We start from the raw sequence: 19,783 nt of genomic DNA on the forward strand, positions 1-19,783 counted from the left end.
AAAGACCTAAATTCATTAAGATAAATTAATATGTGTTTCAAGATTGTATAGGTTTCTGTAAAAAAAGAGATGTTAAGGCTATGAGAAAGGTTACTGGATCTAGATTTTTAAAAATAAAAAATGACTTTCTGAGTTATTTGAGGGAAGCAGCCTTAGTTATTTGGAAGTTGGGCATCTACATCTGTTATTCACGATAAAGCCATATTAGCAGCCATTGCCCTGTGTGTTTTTCATTATTTCCTTTTGCAAACTTCATATGATACATTCCTTTTAAGCTTGAGAACCAATAAAAAACAAGGCATTTCTGAAAAAAGGGGGTAGCCTTTGTTTAAGCAGGGATTTTGAATCATCCTTCGAGTCTTTTTCCATTGTAAATTAGCACAATTACAGAAATTACAGTAATTTCCTATAAACATACCGTCATTTCATTTCAAAAGATGATTTTCATTAGTCATTTTAATGTCTATTCATTGTAAACTATGGAACTATCAAGCCTCTGATTGAAAAAAATTCACAAATGCATCAGAAGGAAACAATCAATCTCTTGGTCTCAGTCATGTGGTAAAAATATTATATGTATGTTTTAATTACATATATAATTTTTAATTACCTAAATTTAAAGCTGGCAACACTCTGTAGATCTTAAAGTTAGGAAAACAAATTTATTGGTCAGTAAAATTGAAAAGAGAGTAAACCACTGGTAGCAGGGAAACTGGATGCAGAGGCTTGGAGAACCACATCTCTGTTTCAGCAGCTGTAGGCTGAGTTGGGCTGTGATCTTTAAGGTCTCTTCAAGTTCAAAGTTTCCATTACCTTTTCATTCCAAGTAAGGAAGCACCAGAGTTTAATCTAGAATTTGGTTCGTCTTTTGAGGAGACTCTGAACAACCCTAAGACTTGTCATACTGTTTGGCATGAGTTTGGGGAACTGTTAGCTGGGGAATTAGTTTCGGGATTGACTAGCTTCCAAAATCAGTTTGCAGAATGATTGTTCTTTTACCTGTAAAATACTATGTGAATGAAGATCTAATTAATCTGAGCTCACCACATTTCCTGTGCACTCCCACGATGAAGTCTAGAATAGAAAAGTTTTTATCTTGGTAGGGGAGAGAATTCCTAGTACTTTCACTATCCATCAACACCTCCCATCCAAACCTTTGTCAGAAACGGCCTGGTTTCTATAGGATCTACAGCAAGGTGGCTATCTCTCCTCCAAGCCTCAGGCACCTCACTCTGCAGTCATCTCTTTTCTACTTGGTGGTAGAGATGCCACTTTGCAACCTGAAGAACATGGGTGAAAAGAGTTCAAGAGTTTCGAATACGGTCGTTGTTAGCTACATCATGGGATACAGCATGAGACACAGTCGTGGGATGGGGTAAGTTTCTCAATCTCTCAGAGTCCCAGTTTCATCATCCGTAGAGTGGGGGTAATGATGGTACCTACCTGACAGGGTTGCTGTGAAGATTCAGAGATAACTTATGTAAATGAACCTGCCCCCACCCATGGTGAGCGCTCATTTAAATGTCAGTTTTCTTCCACTTCAGAGTTAGGTGTGTGTGTTCCTCTTATCTTTCTTATTTAACTGTACCCTCCCTGAGAGCATGTAAACTTTTTGAGAATGAGATCTGCTTATAACTCATCTGTGATTTTTATGCTGTTTTGTTTACCTTTTATCCTCCAGAGTCTGGCACAACGCACAGCACATAGAAGAGATTCAGTAAATATTTGCCAAATGACTGGAAAAAAAATAAATGTTGGCCCACATAATGATTGACATATTTTAAGGCTGGGGTGCTTCTATTAAAATTTGCTGGCAGAAATGCCTTGGGGAATATTTTCTTGCTGGTAGCTTTAAAATGCCCCCTGCCCCTTTCACAAGAGGGCGAAATTTTTGGCTTCCTTTCCAATAGCGGAGGAGAACCCAGGGGAATTTTCCAAGCTGGAGGCTTTAGGGAGCTACTGATATTTTTATAACATATAATATTAAAAACAATTGTATGTGTGCCCAGAAACCTTTTAAGGAATGAATTCCAGCACCCAATTTTATTTGGGTTTCAGAAATCGAATAAACAAGTGACACAACCCAGTCCTTGTTCTTTAAATAAAAATTAGAGATTTACAATTAATAGCAGCAAAACAAAAACATCAGCTGTGCTTAATAGGGCTGTGGAGTGTGTTGTGTCTCACCAAGGAGTCAGGCAACAAGTGAGCATTGTGTTAAGGCTCCAGAGAAGGGACACAGGCATGTGGCTAGATGACAGCTTACTAAATGTCACCAAGCAAAGGCCACTGAGAGAGGATGCACGTAACCAACCACTATTTTTCTTCTCTGCTGCAGCCTCATGCAAACTGCACGTGCAGCCAAAAATTCAAGTGTGATTTGTAAAAGGTGCTAAGGTTCTCATCCTGCAAATGGTTCAGCAGGTTGAGAAATGAAGCTAAATGAAAATTTCTAAAAATATCAGTAACAGGTATAAAGTGAACACTATGCTAAGGTTTTTTAATACTCTTGGAGACCCCAGCTACACATTCCTCAAGCTATAGAGCATTAATGTCCTTAAGATGGTCATCGTTGTCATCTCTGCTCTTGTTCATTTTTCTTCTTCCTCCTTCCCAGGCTTAAAAGGGGACAATTACTGCTGCTGCCCTGACAGGGTTAGAGATGAGGTAAGTGTGAGACTGGGAGCCAGACAGAGCTTGTACTTACTGCTCGCTTGGAAGTGAAGAGTTTCTCGACATCGCCTTTGGTGACAAGTCATAGTCGCTATCTGATCTGTAGAGGAACGACTCTCTGCGCTGGCTGTGCCCAGGAAAGGTGGCATGAAGCACCAGCCCAGAGGAGGAGCTGGCCTGGGGGTCCAGCGGGCTCCGGCCCGGGGAAGGGCCATTTTCCACATCAAAGCTTAAAGAGAAAGCAGGAAACTCTGGTCACACGAGAGCCACGGAGGAGGACATGTAACATACATTGAGAACCCATATGTGGCAGGTATTCGGTGCCAGGCACTTTACATAAAACTTTACACATCATGGAAAGTTTGAATCTTCAAAACACCTCTGAGTTGCAGCCATGATTATTCCCACTTTGTATATAGGAAACTGAGTCCCACAGAAGTTCAGCCATTTACCCGAGTCCACCATTAGCAATTGGTGGAGCCAGAAATGGAACCCAGGAGCAAACACCACGGCCATTCAGCGGCATGAGCATCCTTGACGAATTCAGAATACAGCCAAGTATAAAATAATTTGTCAATAAAAAGCCACTCCAGAGGGGGCATCTAGCACAACTGTAGATGTCAGACACTGAACTATCACGTGAATGAAACTTCCTAGCTGGAAGACTTCTTCCTGCCGTAAATAAATACATCGCAACCTCATTAATGATACAATATGCATATTTCTAAATGTTTCAGGAACAAAGTGTTACTCTGAAAACCTCCACTTGCTGATTAGATGGGAGACCCAGCCTGAGATTTAATATTCGGATGCAAGTTTAACCACAGAAAATGACTTAATTAATCTTATAACACCAAATTACTCTCCAAGGCTGCAGAGCTCTGTCTCTAGAGGAGGATGCACTCACTGGCTCCTACAGAAAAGGGCCATTGAGGTTTCCAGTCAGTCTCCCTCACTCTGAGAAGGGGCCTCGAGCCCAGAGTCATTTGAACAAACTCTGATCACTGAACACACAGATGGGAGTCGCAGATATTTTGTCTCTTGTTTTCTCTCTCCCCATCCCGGTATTACGCTGGGCACTATGTCCTTCTCAGCTCTCTGTTATCATCCCACGTGCATTTTCTCTGCACACACAACCTGCCTTAGCCTCAAATTGACAGTAACTCTCGTCCTTAGTATTTTTCTAGAACACTCACTGCTCCCCAGCTGAAGTTCTGCGGGGAGGTGTTGTGAAAGGGCAGGGGCCGGGAGCTCTCTTTTCTAAGTTAGACCACAGCAGTGAGCTTGCTTTATACTGATCCGGCTGCCAAAATTTATTTCTACATTCTTGCTTCTTTTCTTTCACTAGTTCTTAGAATCTCCTCTCTTGGGGTGGATTTTGCTTATATTTCTTTAATTAACAAAGGGCTTTTGGATATATTATTCCATTTACTCCTAACAACCCTGTAAAGTATGTAACACGATCCCACTCTACATTTGACGTAAGTGAGGCTTAGGGAGAGGTGAAAAGCTTGTTCAAAGTCACAGGCTAGTAGTAACTTGCAAAGCAAGAATTGGAAGATCCAAGTCTTCCAACTAATTTCTTTACAAGCTCAGACTTCCCTAATCACAGAGTTCCCTTCAGTCCCTGGATTCAAACAAAATTTATAGTTGGTATGTAAAGAGTCAGTTGGACTATGAGCAACCTTGGCTGCTGTCTCGAATGAAGACAAGGGTGACAGCAAATTACCCTGAAGCTGTAGGTTTCCTTGAAATGGGAAAAGAAGAAATAAAATGTCAGACTGCGGGGTTATAATACTTCCTGGGAGACCATTCTGAGAAGCTGCTTTTAGACAACTCACAAACTCCAGGTGTCTGATAAGAAACAGCAAGTAAGAATCTCTGGGTAAAAGGACAAGGAAGAGCCATAACAATCCAGTATGTATTTGGGCTTTCAAGGTACCACAGATGGATTTTTCTCAGCAGGCCGATGGTCTGGGATGAGGCTACCTTTCGAAGACTGCGGGCAGGCAGGCGGGTGGGCAATCGCTCATGCCAGCCTATTAGCCTGCCTGCCGGAGGTAGAGCCATGTTGTGAGCCACATACATTGCAGCAAGTGAAACTATAATGAAGCTAACTTGCAAACTTCCTTTGGGTAAGCTGTATACTAGTTGTTGAACAAAATAAAGAGCACCTTTGTGGATAAGGGCTCCTTTATGCCACCCAAATCCTGTAGAACCAGTAGGTCCTGATGCTGGACCTGAAGCCTTCTTAAGGACAAAGAAAGTAGGCTCTTAAAAGGTGCAATTTGGGATTTGGGATTTGGGATTACACAAAGCTTAACGGTGGACATAAGCTTCAAAATTTCATGTGTATTCATTTCGTTATTCATTTGGTATGTATTCATACAGCCTTTCTGGATATTAAAACATTGCGATACTTTTTTAACAGTTGGCATCCAGCCGCTGCCCCAGGCCCTGCAGGATCTGCTGGGCTTGCTGGTGATCCGGTAACTAAAGAGTTGGTGTCTGGAAGCATGATGGCCTGTGTCCATTTAATTGGTAGGTGCTCATGTAGCACCAGTCATTAAATATTATGAATATCACTGCTGTGTGTATCTGTGCTAAAATCTTAGAGAAGGTGCCAAGTGGGTATGCCCACCAAACTCTCAGAACTTTTTCCATTGAGGGTTTCCACCAGGGTTCACCCTGCCCTCTTTTTTGCTAAAGGCATTCCTAGTGGGCAGAGGGTAAGTCCACAAAGCATTTCCCTTAAAGCGAGTGTCACAGGCATTCTGTCCTTAGTGCTAGTATCCAAGACATTAATGTCTGCCACATAAGCTGGGACGAGACTCTGACTCCAAAAGTCTCTCCGTGTTTCCCCTCTTTGGTTTTTGTTTTCTTTCTTCCTTACCCTGCCTAAACTCACAGGAGAGAGCTTGCTGGAATTCAGAAGAAGCCAGGGAAGAAGTCTCTGTTGCAAAGAAGCAGTCTTAGTGAGACAAATGGCCTTTCATATTCCCTGGGGCACTGTTTCAAAGCAACCAACACAGATGTACAACTTGGGAACAAACATGAATCACCAACCAGACACCAGCCCCAGTCACAGCAAAATTAGCGGGCAGACATCACAATACGTCCCACAGATCCAGGGAGCGGGGAGGGGTGTGGGCGAGGGGAAGCCTGAGGACAGACCTAACAAGCAAAACGAATATACCACACAAACTGAAATACAATTAGGAAGAAAAGGGAATCTGAAATAGCAGAAACAAACACATAAATAGGGTCATTATTTGTTTAGGGTAATTTTTGCCTCTGTCTTAATCAGGACACACATTTCACCTTTAGGCTTCTTTATATTTAAAAAAATCATTATAAAAGCAGTATAAGAAAGTTATATAAAACATAGACAATAGAGAAAAAATGGCATCATTACTAGCAGTTTAGCATTTTTTTTCTTCTGAGTATTTTTTTTCTGCAGGTTTGGATCTTGATTTTTTGGATCTTGATGGTTTTTTACAAGTATTTGTCGTGTACTGCAGTTTGCAAAATTATCATTTTCCACGGTCCCTTTAATGATTCATTCAGTAGGTGGACTACAATTTTCTTAAGCATTTTCCCTCCTCTTGGTCATCATATTTACGAGTCTGAATAACACTGCAGTTGATATCTTTGAGCTTATAGCTACCTCGACATTTAGATGAAGTCACACAGAAGTTTCAGATAGATTAAGCGAGCATGTTACAAGTTTCTGAATATATGATTGTGACTTACACTTGCCTGGAAGGGGTTGCCCAAATCCAACATACGGACAGAAACATGGCATTGAAAGTGGTCTTTTTTCTAGGATAGAGACCCCTCCCAATCCTGCTCTCTGATCTCTAGGATTATTTACGCTGCCTTCTCACTTGTATCTGCCTGCTTCTCCCTGCCTCTGCTCATGCTCCTGGACTCAATCGATTGTTTGTTGTCTAAAATCCAATGTTTTAACAACTTTCTTCTGTTCTGTGTCTAGTGTTCACAGCTCCCTGCGGCAGTGGTGGTGGGTGGTGGGTGGTGGCAACGGTGCCCCGGTAACTGGAATACCCTTTCCACCACTGTCTCCAATAAGTCACTATCCTCAAAACTCAGCTCACGTCACCTCCTCCAATGAGTTCTCTCTGACAGTGCAGCTCTGGTTAGATTTTGGTACATAATCCTTTACCACGGTACTTTGCCACAGTACTGCACCTCTCTAATTAATTCTCCATTTATGTGGCTGCTCCCCAATAGATTGTTATCTCCAAGAGAGAAGTGACTCAGTAGTACTCATTTTTATACCCCAGGCATCTGGGTCAGAGCCTTGGAAATAGTAGGTCTTCAAAAAATGTCAACCGAACCAAGTAAAGAATACTGTGACTTACTGTGAAATGTGTCTGCTACCCCTTCCCTCTTTCTGACTCCCTTCCCTTACCTCAATTCCCACTGGCATGGGTCTCTGCTGTTCCCCATACATGAATCTATAGAGATATGGCATTAATTTATTTGATCAGCCTTGCGAGGCAATGATCTAAAAATAAAATAAATTTTTCAAAAGCACTGCTGTGTGCTGTCTGAGCAAAACAAACCTGCATAGAAATACCACCGGCTTAGCTGTTTGAGATGGTCACATCCTTACACAAACCCCCCATGAGGGGAAGAGCCCTCTCATGCCAGCTTCTGAATGCCATCGTCTTATCTCTGTTATTCAATAAAAGCAGCAAGGTTCTCTGCCAGGCACTTTCTCTCCTGATGGTTTCCATTCCCTAGGAATCCTTGCAAAGCCAGCGCCAGGAGGAGCTGGAGCTGGATCTGGTGACTGGAGGAAGCCAGCAGATGGCAGAAGACTGCCACGGTGTCCCCAGGCTGCATGCCCAGCCTCCAGCTCCAGCAGGTGGGGCTGCCTGGCAGTCCTGGAGAGAGAAATATGACTGAAGCCTTATTCATAAGCCTGGAAGGAAAAATCAGGGATAAAGAGCAGAACCACAAGGTATACATGAAACCTTTGATTAAACCAAGAGAAGCTCTACTTCCAAGAATTCAGGTTAAGCCAGGTGGTCGCAGAATTGTCTGCAATTGTCCCCAGGGTGGTTGTTTCCTGATCTCCAATTACCTGTGCAAACTCCAATTGTTGTAACAAAGACTCGCAAGCAACATCCTAGGAGCAATTCATTTCTGAACCGAATTAGATTTTTCTTTTTCAACTCAGTCATTCTCTAGATGGACTTCTTTGGCTTATTCTGACAAATAACCCCACTGAAAAGACTGTGAACTCTACAAAAGAGGTTTAAACTCACAGACCAGCAGAGTGGCTCACCGCTCTTTGGAATGGCAAAAACTCTGCCATCTCAAGTTTGCTTTTCTTTCTTAAAAATTACTTGCAGAGTCTCTTCTACATCATTGAAATCTCACAATACCTGGCAGGCTAATTCTCTTTGCTCCATTTCAAAGATGAGAAAATAGAGGCTCTAAAATGTGCAACTGCATTTGAAAAATCCTGAAATGTGACCTTTTTTCTCCTTACACCCTGTAATCTGTGCCTAGGTCCTTTCCTCTATGTCCTCACAGACCCCTTCGTGATCTCAGAACCTGCCACCCTGGACTGTGTTCCTCAGTTTACTTATCTTCACTCCACAAGACTGTGACATCCTTGAAGCAGGAACTAAGGCTTGATTCAGTTTTGTATCCCTAGGGCCTAGAATTGAGTCTCATACCAGAATGCACACAACAAATATTTGTTGAATGTATGTTAACATCTCACAGATTCCATCTCTCATCTGGTAAAAAGCCAGTTCCATTTGGACTAGAAGCTCTGGCAGGTGAAGACCTCAGTGGTGTTCCCAAATGGAGCTGCTAAGCTCTTTTTCCTAGCACCCCCCTCCTCCCTGCAGTATCCCAGGAACTCCATCCCAGGAGTTTTTGCTTATGAAAAATGTTGTGTCTATAATAAGATGTAAGTTTGTGTGTAGAGTGTGTGTATGTTGAGGGGGGATGCATTCATGAAAAATTGCTGTGTTTCTTTAATGCTCTGTTGGAAAATATTCCCCTCTATTGTACTCAGAAACTGACGTCTTCAAATGCTTGCTTATCATTTTGATAAAAATAAATAACCATTTACCCATTCACTTATGTACTCATATCGGCCATCACCTCAGTGTGTAGCTGGTCCCTGTAGATGGGGAAGTGGAACGGAGGCATGCATTTCACTCGTAATGACAGTGACCCACCTTTATATAATTAATGACTGCAAGCTGCAGCCAGTCCTGATTTCTAATGAAGGACTTAACTGTGCGCAATCACAGCCGGCATGATATAGAGCCCGTGTCCTAGCTGAAGGCAGGCAGATGTCCTCTGGCCACAGCTCCAGCAGAATATTATAGTTTTGCCCTGAGAATCCAGTTCCAAAGTCTATGATTTCCCTCTCAAAGAACAGGGAGGAGAATTTTGATGTTTAGCTCATCTGAACTCTAGAAGCAGCTACCTGTCACTTTCTCTTCTTCCCAGGGGCTTTGAAAATTACATTCACAGCAATAATCCAAAACAGCTTCCCTACAGAAAGGCTTAACTAGAGGTAGCATAGGAATGCTGAAGAGCTCTGGAATTCTGGAGATCTGGCTTCTAGATCCTGCTCCATGGGAAACTGACTAAAATGAAACAGGGACTCCCTATATCCTACCCCCACACCTCAGTCTTTTCCTGCCGAAATGAAGATGGGGGGTAGACTTCTGAGGTGCCTCTAAGATTTAGACACCTTGCAGACCTTTTGGAGATGGAAAAAACTGACTTTCATGTGTGGTTTTATGTCAATGGTAATGGTCATTCATTTACACAAAAGATATTTATTAAGCACCTACCATGAAACAAGGCACTGTTCTCTGCCTGGGAATATAGCAATGTACAAGACAAAGTCCCTCAGGGAGGGATGGACAAAAAGTAAATCAAGTAAGATAATTTCAGATAATGATAAATGCTATGAAGAAAATAAAACATAATAACGCGGTAGAGACTGAGAGAACAGTGCTTCTTTAGTTTGGATAGTCAATAGTTCTGCTTTATGCAACCACGTAGGTTGTCTATCGCACTGCACCAGTGGACACCATCGACCTTTCTCCGATGGAGCTGTTTGAGTTGAGATTTGATAGAGGTAATGGTAAAGCTTGTTCTTGGGTTCTTTCCTATCTCCATTTCTATACCTGTATTAACTAAGGAATGGAGGCAGATGATACTTAGGTTTGAATCTTTTTCATATTTTTTACTCCAGTGCTAAGGGCCACGCCTGTCAGAGCGGAGGTACTTAAGAAATGGCTGTTGAACACACAAACGAAGGAATGAATGATGTGGGACTAAAGAACCTTTGCAACCCCCCCTTGATACCTGCCACAGACAGCACAGACGCACTTCTCCAACAAGAAGGGCCGTGAACGATGCGGAGATACTGAGCCATCTCTTGCCCTCTGCTCTAATCAACCCTGGAAAGCTAGCTCCATAAAGAAGAACCACTGATTTGCCACCAACTACCACCAGCAAGGAGGGGCTGGAATGCCCTCTGTAGGGCACCAAGCCCCAAGGCCAGTGACCACACGTAGAAGAAGTTATTCTCAATCCTTGGTATTGATGGTGTGAGAGAGGGAAACACCATGAGGATTCTTCTTGATGTTCCTTCGGTAGAAATCTTTAATTTTTCTGAGAACTTTATTTTGCAAGTTGTTTTATTTATTGCTTGAGATCTTTTCTTGGGTTGTAAACATTTCACTAAAGAAACGGGTGAACAACAACCACAAAATAACACCAACACTTAATTTTTCTACTGAGGTTGTAAGATAAGGAGCATTTTTTAAAAAGTTTTATTTCAAATGCTTGGGAGCATATTTTAGCATGACCCTTTAATAATTTCACACTGTGTTGTTCCTACGTCATATGCTTTAATCCACAAGGAAAATAAGACCACGTTAATACTCCCACCTCATAATTATGAAAACATTATTTCTAGCAAGTTCACAAAATGCTCTGTCCATCTATTTCCACATAAAAAATGTTCTTCAGAAATAGAAATGTTAAAGTTATGAAGTATATGTTTCATTATGTTTCAAATTATGGATGAAATTTCACAGACCCACTCTCAAACTTTCATCCAATAAAACCCCCTAAGAGATAAAACAGCTCTTAACAGTAATAATCACTTTTTATAGCACAGTCATTCTCAAGAAAAGTAGGGGTCCCCTAAAAGTGAATAGTGTGGGAATGTGCTTTGTATGCAGACATTATAAAGGGCAGTGGGGGTGGGGAGAACAACTTTGCATTGATGTTGCCCACTAGGCACCCAGTATACACTTTAGGTATACAAATTATTCTACTAGCTCAGTATTTTCCAGACTACCGTCTCCATTTTTTAAAAAATGTTATCATAAGAGATGATCAAATGCTCTGTTAATAATACATATATACTCCAATTCATAAGTTAAGTAGCCCTTCCAATAATAAAATCTATTAATTACATAAAATATTTATTAAGAAATATGGTGTCAGCTTCCAGTAGCTCAAAGGCAATTAGGGAAATGAGATTGATCTGAGAAAACTAGTTCTTATTCAATTAGTGATGGCTTCAAGAAATTGCTGCTCAAGGCCAGGCGGTGTGGTTCCCGCCTATAATTCCAGCACTTTGGGAGGCCAACATAGAGGATCACTTGAGGCTAGGATTTCAAGACCAGCTGAGGAAACATAGTGAGAACTCATCTCTACAAAAAATAAAAGAATTAGCTGCATGCAGTGGTGTGCACCTATAGTTCCAGTTACTTGGGAAGCTGAGGCAGGAGGATCGCTTGAGCCCGGGAATTAAGGGTTGCAGTGAGCCATGATCAAGCCACTGCACTCTATCCTGGGCAACAAAGTTAGACACTGTCTCAACAACAACAACAAAGAAACAACAACAACAAAAAAACTAAAATAAAAAAATAAAAACAAAAGAAATTGCTGCTTTCTTTTATAAGTTCTTACATACCATCTGGAAATCAGTTCCAGAAAACTGCTTGAAATCAGTATCTAAAATATTGCAGATAAATGGTCATTTAGCTTCTGTTTGTATACACCAGTGATGGGAGGTATGTTAACCCCATGAGATAGGAAATTTCATTTCTGGATTGATTTAATTCATTAAGACTTGGGCCAGGAAACTTGAATTTATTTTAATCTTTAGCCTGACTGCCCCCAGTCCCCATTCCCTTCCCCAGCCACTTACTCACTCATCCTCCCCTGCTGCAGTGAACGAAAGCACCATCTACTCAGTCGTACAAACCAGAATCATCCACAATTTTACTTCCTTTCTCAGCCCCTTTTCTCTTTTTCAGGCGACCAACAAGTCCTGTCCATCCTATATCAAAACTATATAGTTTTCTCTATCTCTGCTGCCACCCTTGTTTCAGGGCATCAAAATCTTTCATCTGAACTAGAACAGCCACCCATGACTCTCCCTGCTTCCACTACCCCCACTCAGCCTCCAAACCTTTCTCCACATAACAGCCAAAGCAATCTTTTAATACAAAAGTTAAATCATGTCATTGCCCTTAGAACACAATCCTAGCTCCTCACTGTGGATTACAAACCTTCACATAATCTGGCCCCTGCCTCCCCTCCGACCTCTTTTTACACCACATGGTGCACACCACGTGGCCCCCTGCTCAGTATGATGCAGCCCCAGTGACTTCCTGTCTGTTGCAGAAACATGCCAAATCCTTTCTCAGTTCAGTGATTTTGCACGTGTGTGTTTTGCTAGTTACTAGCATATCTTTTTTGCTTTGAACAGTTCCTGGCTCATAGAAAGTGCTGAATAAACATGTGTCGAATGAATGAATGAATGAATGAATAAATGCTGGTCTCTCGGCTTGTTTTTTCCTCTAGTCTGTGTATGGCTCCCTTCTTCTCATTCCTTAAGCCTTGGAATAAGTTACCTACCATCAAATTTCTTCCCCAACCCATTATTTACGTAGGTCCACTTTTCTTCATAGTATCTATTGCAGTTTTTTGCTATATTTATTGGCCTGTTTTTTTTTTTTTTCTTTTATTGCCTTCTTTGCTCACAAGGCTCTAGGCCCCACAAGGGCCATTTGTTGTGTTTACCAATGAATTAACTAGTGGCTGCCACTTACCTGGAACATGCTACTAGTTCTGAACAAATGTCCATTCAATGGATTAATGAATAAATAATAGACTGTGTGAGTGCATCAAACACCAACAAAAACCTCAGTGGTTCACAGCAGACCCAACTTATTATTGTTTAAAATTATTTCTCTATTTGGAGAAGGGCTCCTTTATTTATTCCTTACCATTGGGCCTGCTCCCATACCAATTCTAAGGAAACTTGAATTTTAAAATATCAGTTAAGGTAAAAATTTGACACAGGTTTGAAGCATTTTTGGTGGTTATTACTCTCAGTTTATTTCAGAACATGAGACTGGTTTTCAGATCAAATTTCACAAATCATTGACCTTTCAAAGAGAGCTCCAAGGAGGTCCTGTGGTCCACATCGAGGATGCATTCCCGGTTCTAGGTTTGCAAAATGCCATTGCCTCACATTTCAAGAACTTTGCATTTTTAAAAATAATTTCTATTCTCTTGAGAATGAATAGGCTATATATCTCCTTTAGGTGGAGGTAGGGAAGTGGAAGGAGTTGCAGCGTGGTTTGCTATAAACTCAAATAATAATCATAAAATTGGAAATCAATGCCTCAGCCTCCGGTCTACATAGCACTTAATAGTGTTTACGTCAGTTAACATCTGGCGTCCAAATGTTATCAGTCTTGAACACTGCACCTGCAGACAGCCTGGCATTTGGATTTTAAATATGTTTTTTGGGAAATAAAGGGAGGAGCGGTGAGAGAAGGGGGAGAAGAAAAAGTAGAGATAGAAAAATGAGATCCCAGAATCTTTTCTCTGTTACTCAGCATAGAAAAGCTATACTTTTTTTCTCACAGGTATTGAGCGGCTACAATGCGTCGGGCCACAGGCTAAGCGTTTGGGATACATTGCCTCATTTCATTGCTATAATCACTTCATGAGGAAGGAAGGAACTTGATTATATAGATGTGAAAACTGAAATTCAAAGGGTTTAAATAACTTGCTGACACCCATGCAGTCATCGAATGGTAGATTCTAGATTTAAACTCAGCTTGATTGGATCCATTAACGAAATCTATCAACTCACTTGCACCTGTAAACATCTGTTCTGTCTTCTTGTTCCTATGGATAAATTTACATGAATTTATCTGAAGTCAATGATTCTGTCCTGCCCCTGCTCCTTCTTTCCTTTCCATGCACTGTCCTTCTACGTAAGTTTGCTCTCTCCTGCACCATCATTTTCCATGTTGCACATCAAACAGTCAGACTGTAAAGATTTATATCTAAACCAAACCAACCTGCAAACAAAATATAACCCAAAAGATTTCCATCAAACATATGAAAGTAGAAAGAATTCATCACCAGCAAACCTGAAGTACAAAAATGTTAAAGGAAAGCCTTCGGGCAGAAGGAAAATGATACCAAATGGAAATCTGGTTCTATATGCAGTAATGAAGATTTTTTTTAATTTTTATTAAAAATTATTAAATCTCTTTAAAAGATAAGTAACTGAAAGGCAAAAACAATGTATTATGAGGTTCATAATATATGAAAACTGTATGGCAAGAGCATAAAGGCAAAGAAGGGAGAGATGGAAGTATGTTGTAGAAAGATTCTTATGTGAAGTGGTAAAGTATTGCTTAAAGGTAGACTGTGATAAGCTAAGATTTACACTATAAATCCTAAAGTAACCATTCAAATAAAAAAAGTTATATCTGACAAACTAACAAAGGAAAAAAATGAAAGCGTAAAACACTTAACTCTCCAAAACAGAGCAGGAAAAGAGAAAAAAGCACATAATGAACCATCAAATTAAGTTTGGCCTGAGGACTCCCATGTACTTTGAGTCCTTAGGAAAAGAACTGTAATCTGACTCAGTATGTAAACTAACTGAAAACTTAACTTAGGAGTGAGTATACTTTTATAAGGAATGGCTGAATCTCAGCCAATCACAGTAACAGAGCTTCAACCACAGACTGCTCACTGATCAGACTGTTCAAATAAGGCAAATGCTGAGCTATAGCCAGTCAAGCCATTTTTGTACCTCACTTTTGTTCTCTGTACATATGCACTGGCCCACGTTGTGTAGCAGAACTCTCTGAACCTCTCTAGTCTGAGGGCTGCCTGATTCTCAAATTGTTATTTGCTCAATCAAACTCTGTTAAATTGTCTAAAGTTTTCCTTCCAACAGAACAGGTAAGACAAATAGAAAACAAATAGCAACATAGTAGATTTAAACCTGACCGTGTCAATAATGTCTTTAAATGTAAATGGTCTACACACCATAATTAAAAGGCGGGCATTTTCAAGACGGATAAAAAAGCATGACCCTACTATATGTTGCTAATAATATAGTTGTGTTTAAGTTGTATTGTGTTTAAGTATAAAGACAAAAATAGGTTAAAAGGAAAAGAATGGAAAAAGGTAAACCATGATAACACTAATCAACAGAAATCTGGAATGGCTATTGGAACAAGATTTCAGAGCCAAGAATATTACTAAGAATTAAGAGGACCATTTCATAATGATAAAGGAGTCAATTCATAAAGAGGATATAACAATTCTAAATGTTTATGTACCTAATAACAGAGTTTCAAAATACATGAGGCAAAAACTGATAAAACTGAAAGGAGAAATAGAAAAATCCACAATGATAGCCTCAATAATTTATAGAAAAAATACATAGAAACCTGATAAGTATATAGGAGACTTGAACAACACTGTCAATTCTACTTAATTGACATTGATAGAACACTACACTGGATAATGGCTGAACATATACATATATATATATATTTTTTTTTTGAGACAGAGTCTCACTCTGTCACCCTGGGTAGAGTGCTGTGGCATCATCACAGCTCACAGCAACCTCAAAGTCCTGGGCTCAAGTGATCTTCCTGCCTCGGCCTCTTGAGCAGCTGGGACTACAGGTGCATGCCACCACGTCCAGCTAATTTTCTTCTATAGGCTGAATATATTAAAATATTCTTTTTAAGTGTGCATGGAACATTACCACGGCAGGTGATATTCTAGGCTATAAAACAAGCCTCAATAAGTTTCTTAAAAATCCAAGTTATACAAAGTTTGTATCAGACTGGAATTGAATTAAAAATCAAAAACGGCAAGATACTGGAAAAGCCCCAAGTATTCATTTGGAAACTAACCACATTCTAAATAACTTACAGATCAAAGAAAAAAAATCAAATGAAAAATTAAAAGTATTTTGAACTGAATTAAAATGAAAACATTACATGTCAAAATTTGTGGGATGTGGCTAAAGCAGTACTTTCAAGGAAATCTATAGCACCAAATGCCTTTACTGGAAAATAAAAACATAAATGACTTCAGTTTCTAGCTTAAGAAATTAGGGAAATAAGAGCAAATGAAACTTAAAGTAAGCAGAAGAAAAAAATAAAGATACAAGTAGAAATAAATAAAATAGACAAAGAAAAAGGTCAGTGAAGCCAAAATAGTTTCTTTGAGTAATCAATGAAATTGACAAACCTCTAGTTAGCTTTTCTAGAACAAAATTAAAAATTCAAATTATCAATGTCAGAAATGAAAGAGTAAATATCAGAATAGACTCCAAAGATATTATAAACATAATAGAAAAAATGTCATGAAAAATATATGTCAATACCTTTGACAACTTACATGAAATGGATAAATTCCTTGAAAGACACAAACTACCAAAGTTCACTCAAGAAGAAAACGATGACATGAATAGGTCTGCATCTATTACTAAAATTAACTTTTAAAGTTTGATAAACATTCCTACAAAGAATACTGCATGCTCAGAGGACTTCACTGGTGAATTCTGCCAAAAATTCTTAAAAAGTATACTGATTCTACACACCATTTCACAAAATTGAAGAGGAGAGAATACTTTCCAATTCATTGTATAAGGTCAGGATTTCTCTTGATACCAAAATCAGCAAAAACAACCCCTCAAAATAAAACTGCAAATATCAATAATATCCCCATAAACACACATAGACATATTATTTTAAAAATTATAGCAAATCGAATCCAATAATATATGAAGAGGATGACACATTGATCAAGTGGGGTTTATGCAAAGAATACAGGTTGTTATAACATTCAAAAATCAATCAACATAATCCATCATTTTAACAGACTAAAAAACAACAAACCATGATCACCTTAGTAGATGAAGAAAAAAGCATTTGACAAAGTTCAACATCCATTCCTGACAACAACAACAACAACAACAACAACAACAACAACAACAACAAAACTTTCAGAAAACTAGGAATAGAAAGGAAATTCTTCTGGTAAAAGGCATCTATGAAAAACCTTCTACGAACATCATGCTTCAGGGTGAAAAACTGAATTATTTCCCAGTAAAATTAAGAACAAGGTAACAACGCCTGTTCTTACCATTTCTCTTCAACATTTTACTGAAGGTTCTAATCAGTGAAATAAGGCAAGACAAAGAAATAAAAGCATCTACACTGGAAAGGAAGAAGTAAAATTGTCTCTATTCATAGATGATATAATTATCTATAGACAATATTCATGGCAGCTTTGGTATAGTGAAAACTGGAAAGAACACAAATGTAACAAGTGAATGGATAAACAAATGGTGATATATCCATAGAGTGGAATACTACTTAGCAATAAAAGGAATGAACTACTGATAACCTGCAGCAACATGGATGAATACTAAACTAATTATACTGAGTAAAAGAAGGTAGATAAAAAGAATACATACCGTATGATTCCATTTATTTAGAATTCTAGAAAATAAAACTAATCTATAAGGACAGAAAGCAGATTGGTGGTTTCCTCGGGGTAGGGTAGGGGTAGCAGGAAGGGGTGGGAGGGGTTGCAAAAGGAAACTTTTGGTTTTGATGGATATATTCGTTACCTTGAATATAGTGATGGTTTCATAAGTGTATACACATGTCCCAATTGTACACTTTAAAAAGTGCATTTTTGGCAAGTCATTTGTACCTCAATAAAGATGTTTTTAATAGAAATACATGTGATTAACCCATACATCTCTCCATCCATTGCCTCTTTTTTTGGCATTTCTTTTTAAATAAAACCTTTTAAGAAATTTTCTTTATTGCTCTCTCCACTTTCTCAACACCTATTTTCTTCTCAACACACCACAATCAGGATTCGGTCCACAGTGCTTCACAGGAAATCCTGTCACATCAGCAGTGTCCTACATCATGTCCAAGCCAGTGGTCCATTCTCAGTCATTATCCTTCTCAAATGTCAGGGATATTTGATCCAATATTTTATCTTTCTCTCCATTCGACGTCAAGATAGCATCTTCTCCTTGTTCTGCTCCTATATCCTTGACTTTCCTAGTTTTTTTTTCCAAATTCTAACTTTTTTCCCAAACTCTAAATGTTGGAGACTCCCTGGGGTTAGTTCCCAGCTCTTTTCTTTTTCTATAACCATTTCCCAGGTGATTTTTTGTCATTGCTTTTATCAGAGTATAAAATCATACCTATTCAGTAATGACTCCCTAGTGGGTTTAAGACCGTGAGAACTACAGAAAGAACATAATGAATGACCAATCTAGTTGGATAGATGAAGCTAACACACTGGAAACCTCAAGAAGAGCGAGTAGACAGTCCAAAAGATAAATGTTGGAAGATGTGGTACGGACTCCAGGTGCTGCCAGAGAGGCGCCCAGACTGGGCTCTCCAGCGTATTCAAGGCACTGTCTCTGCGCCGCTTTTGTACGTCACTGTCCTCAGCGCTGGTGGTAATCTTATGTAAAATGCATCCAATTTCTATAAAACTACTTAGCATTGATTTTGCATCTGAAGAGTTTCAGAAATGTCAACGTTCCAAAAATAAATGGTATCATGATTCTATTAGAGCTCAAGCAAAGTCTCCAGGCTTTGCTGTTCTTTGCCATTATTTTTAGAAATTAAATCTTCCTGTAATATAAACCAAATGGCTATGAGCAGGTTATAACTTTCCCTTCATCAGGCTGGGCAGTCCCCCATTTCATCCCCTAAAACCAAGGTGAGGTGCAGCCAGTCAGGCTTGGGGGCTGGCCTCACCACTGCAGTATCCTTGGGGACTATGACAATCCTTCACCTCACACTTGGTCCTCACATGGAATATAAAATCCCCAAATTACTATGACAGGCTTCAATTTTTCTTTCCAGAGCAATCCTTTCAAAAGAGGCATACTGGAGAAGTGTTTTGAGGTAGAAAGAAAAGTCCTTACTTTTTTAACCAATACGAATCCATTTTCCTCTTCGGTTATCAATACCTATTTAGATTCCCATTTTAAAGAGGCATTGTGATTTTACAAATCCATTCTTTCAATAACAGAAACAGTTTCTGCCTTCAAATCTAAGCACTTGAGGAAACACATTTACAAAGCATTCCTTTCAGCTGCTTCTCCTACATGCCTGTCCTTTGACTCACTCAATCACAAACAGTTAAACAAGTCCTTTGAAGGGTTGATTTATTTGATAAAGACATCCCTGAATACTTATTCTCAACTCTGTCAATAATTCCATTTCCACGTTTTATCTTTTCACAACCAATTCTCTCAACATGGATTTCCTCTTTAATACTCAATTATCTTAACTTACTGGTAAATTACCCAGTCAAACCAAAACATCAGTTTCAGTAATCAAAAGGACAGAGGGCTTTTTGCACAGTGTTGCTGACTCACTGTTTCTGACTCACAGATGGATGTGCTGTTTTCTGTGCCACCTCAATAATGTGACATTATTTGGACAAATAAAAATCACCATCTTAAACGATCTAGCTGAGTTTATTGTATGAAGCATCTCAATTTTATAAATGAGTCACTTAACTTCTTCAATATTCTTCAATTTTTTTTTTTCAATTCCATTCTGAAGCATGACCATTCTACTCTAGACAGGGAAGTCATAATACTCCATAATATTCCCTTCCATTTCCCCTGCTGGTTTTGCAATTTAGGAACTATTTTAACATAGAACTGGGAGATACCAAGATCATTTCTTATTTAACATAA

At 39.3% G+C, this 19,783-nt stretch overlaps 1 protein-coding gene across 1 annotated transcript in view; it reads right to left on the reverse strand.

The window, feature by feature from the left end:
* The window catches only part of LOC105806296 (cAMP-specific 3',5'-cyclic phosphodiesterase 4B-like), a 276,992-nt gene that overhangs the window by 15,331 nt on the left and 241,878 nt on the right, over positions 1-19,783 (reverse strand). The window contains exon 2 of the mRNA XM_012639399.1: positions 2,708-2,902. Coding sequence (XP_012494853.1) covers positions 2,708-2,902 — 195 coding nt within the window. The remainder of the gene's footprint in view (positions 1-2,707; positions 2,903-19,783) is intronic.

This window comes from Propithecus coquereli, unplaced genomic scaffold (genome assembly GCF_000956105.1).
Source record: "Propithecus coquereli isolate 6110/MARCELLA unplaced genomic scaffold, Pcoq_1.0 Scaffold14, whole genome shotgun sequence".
Classification (NCBI taxonomy): Eukaryota; Metazoa; Chordata; class Mammalia; order Primates; family Indriidae; genus Propithecus; species Propithecus coquereli.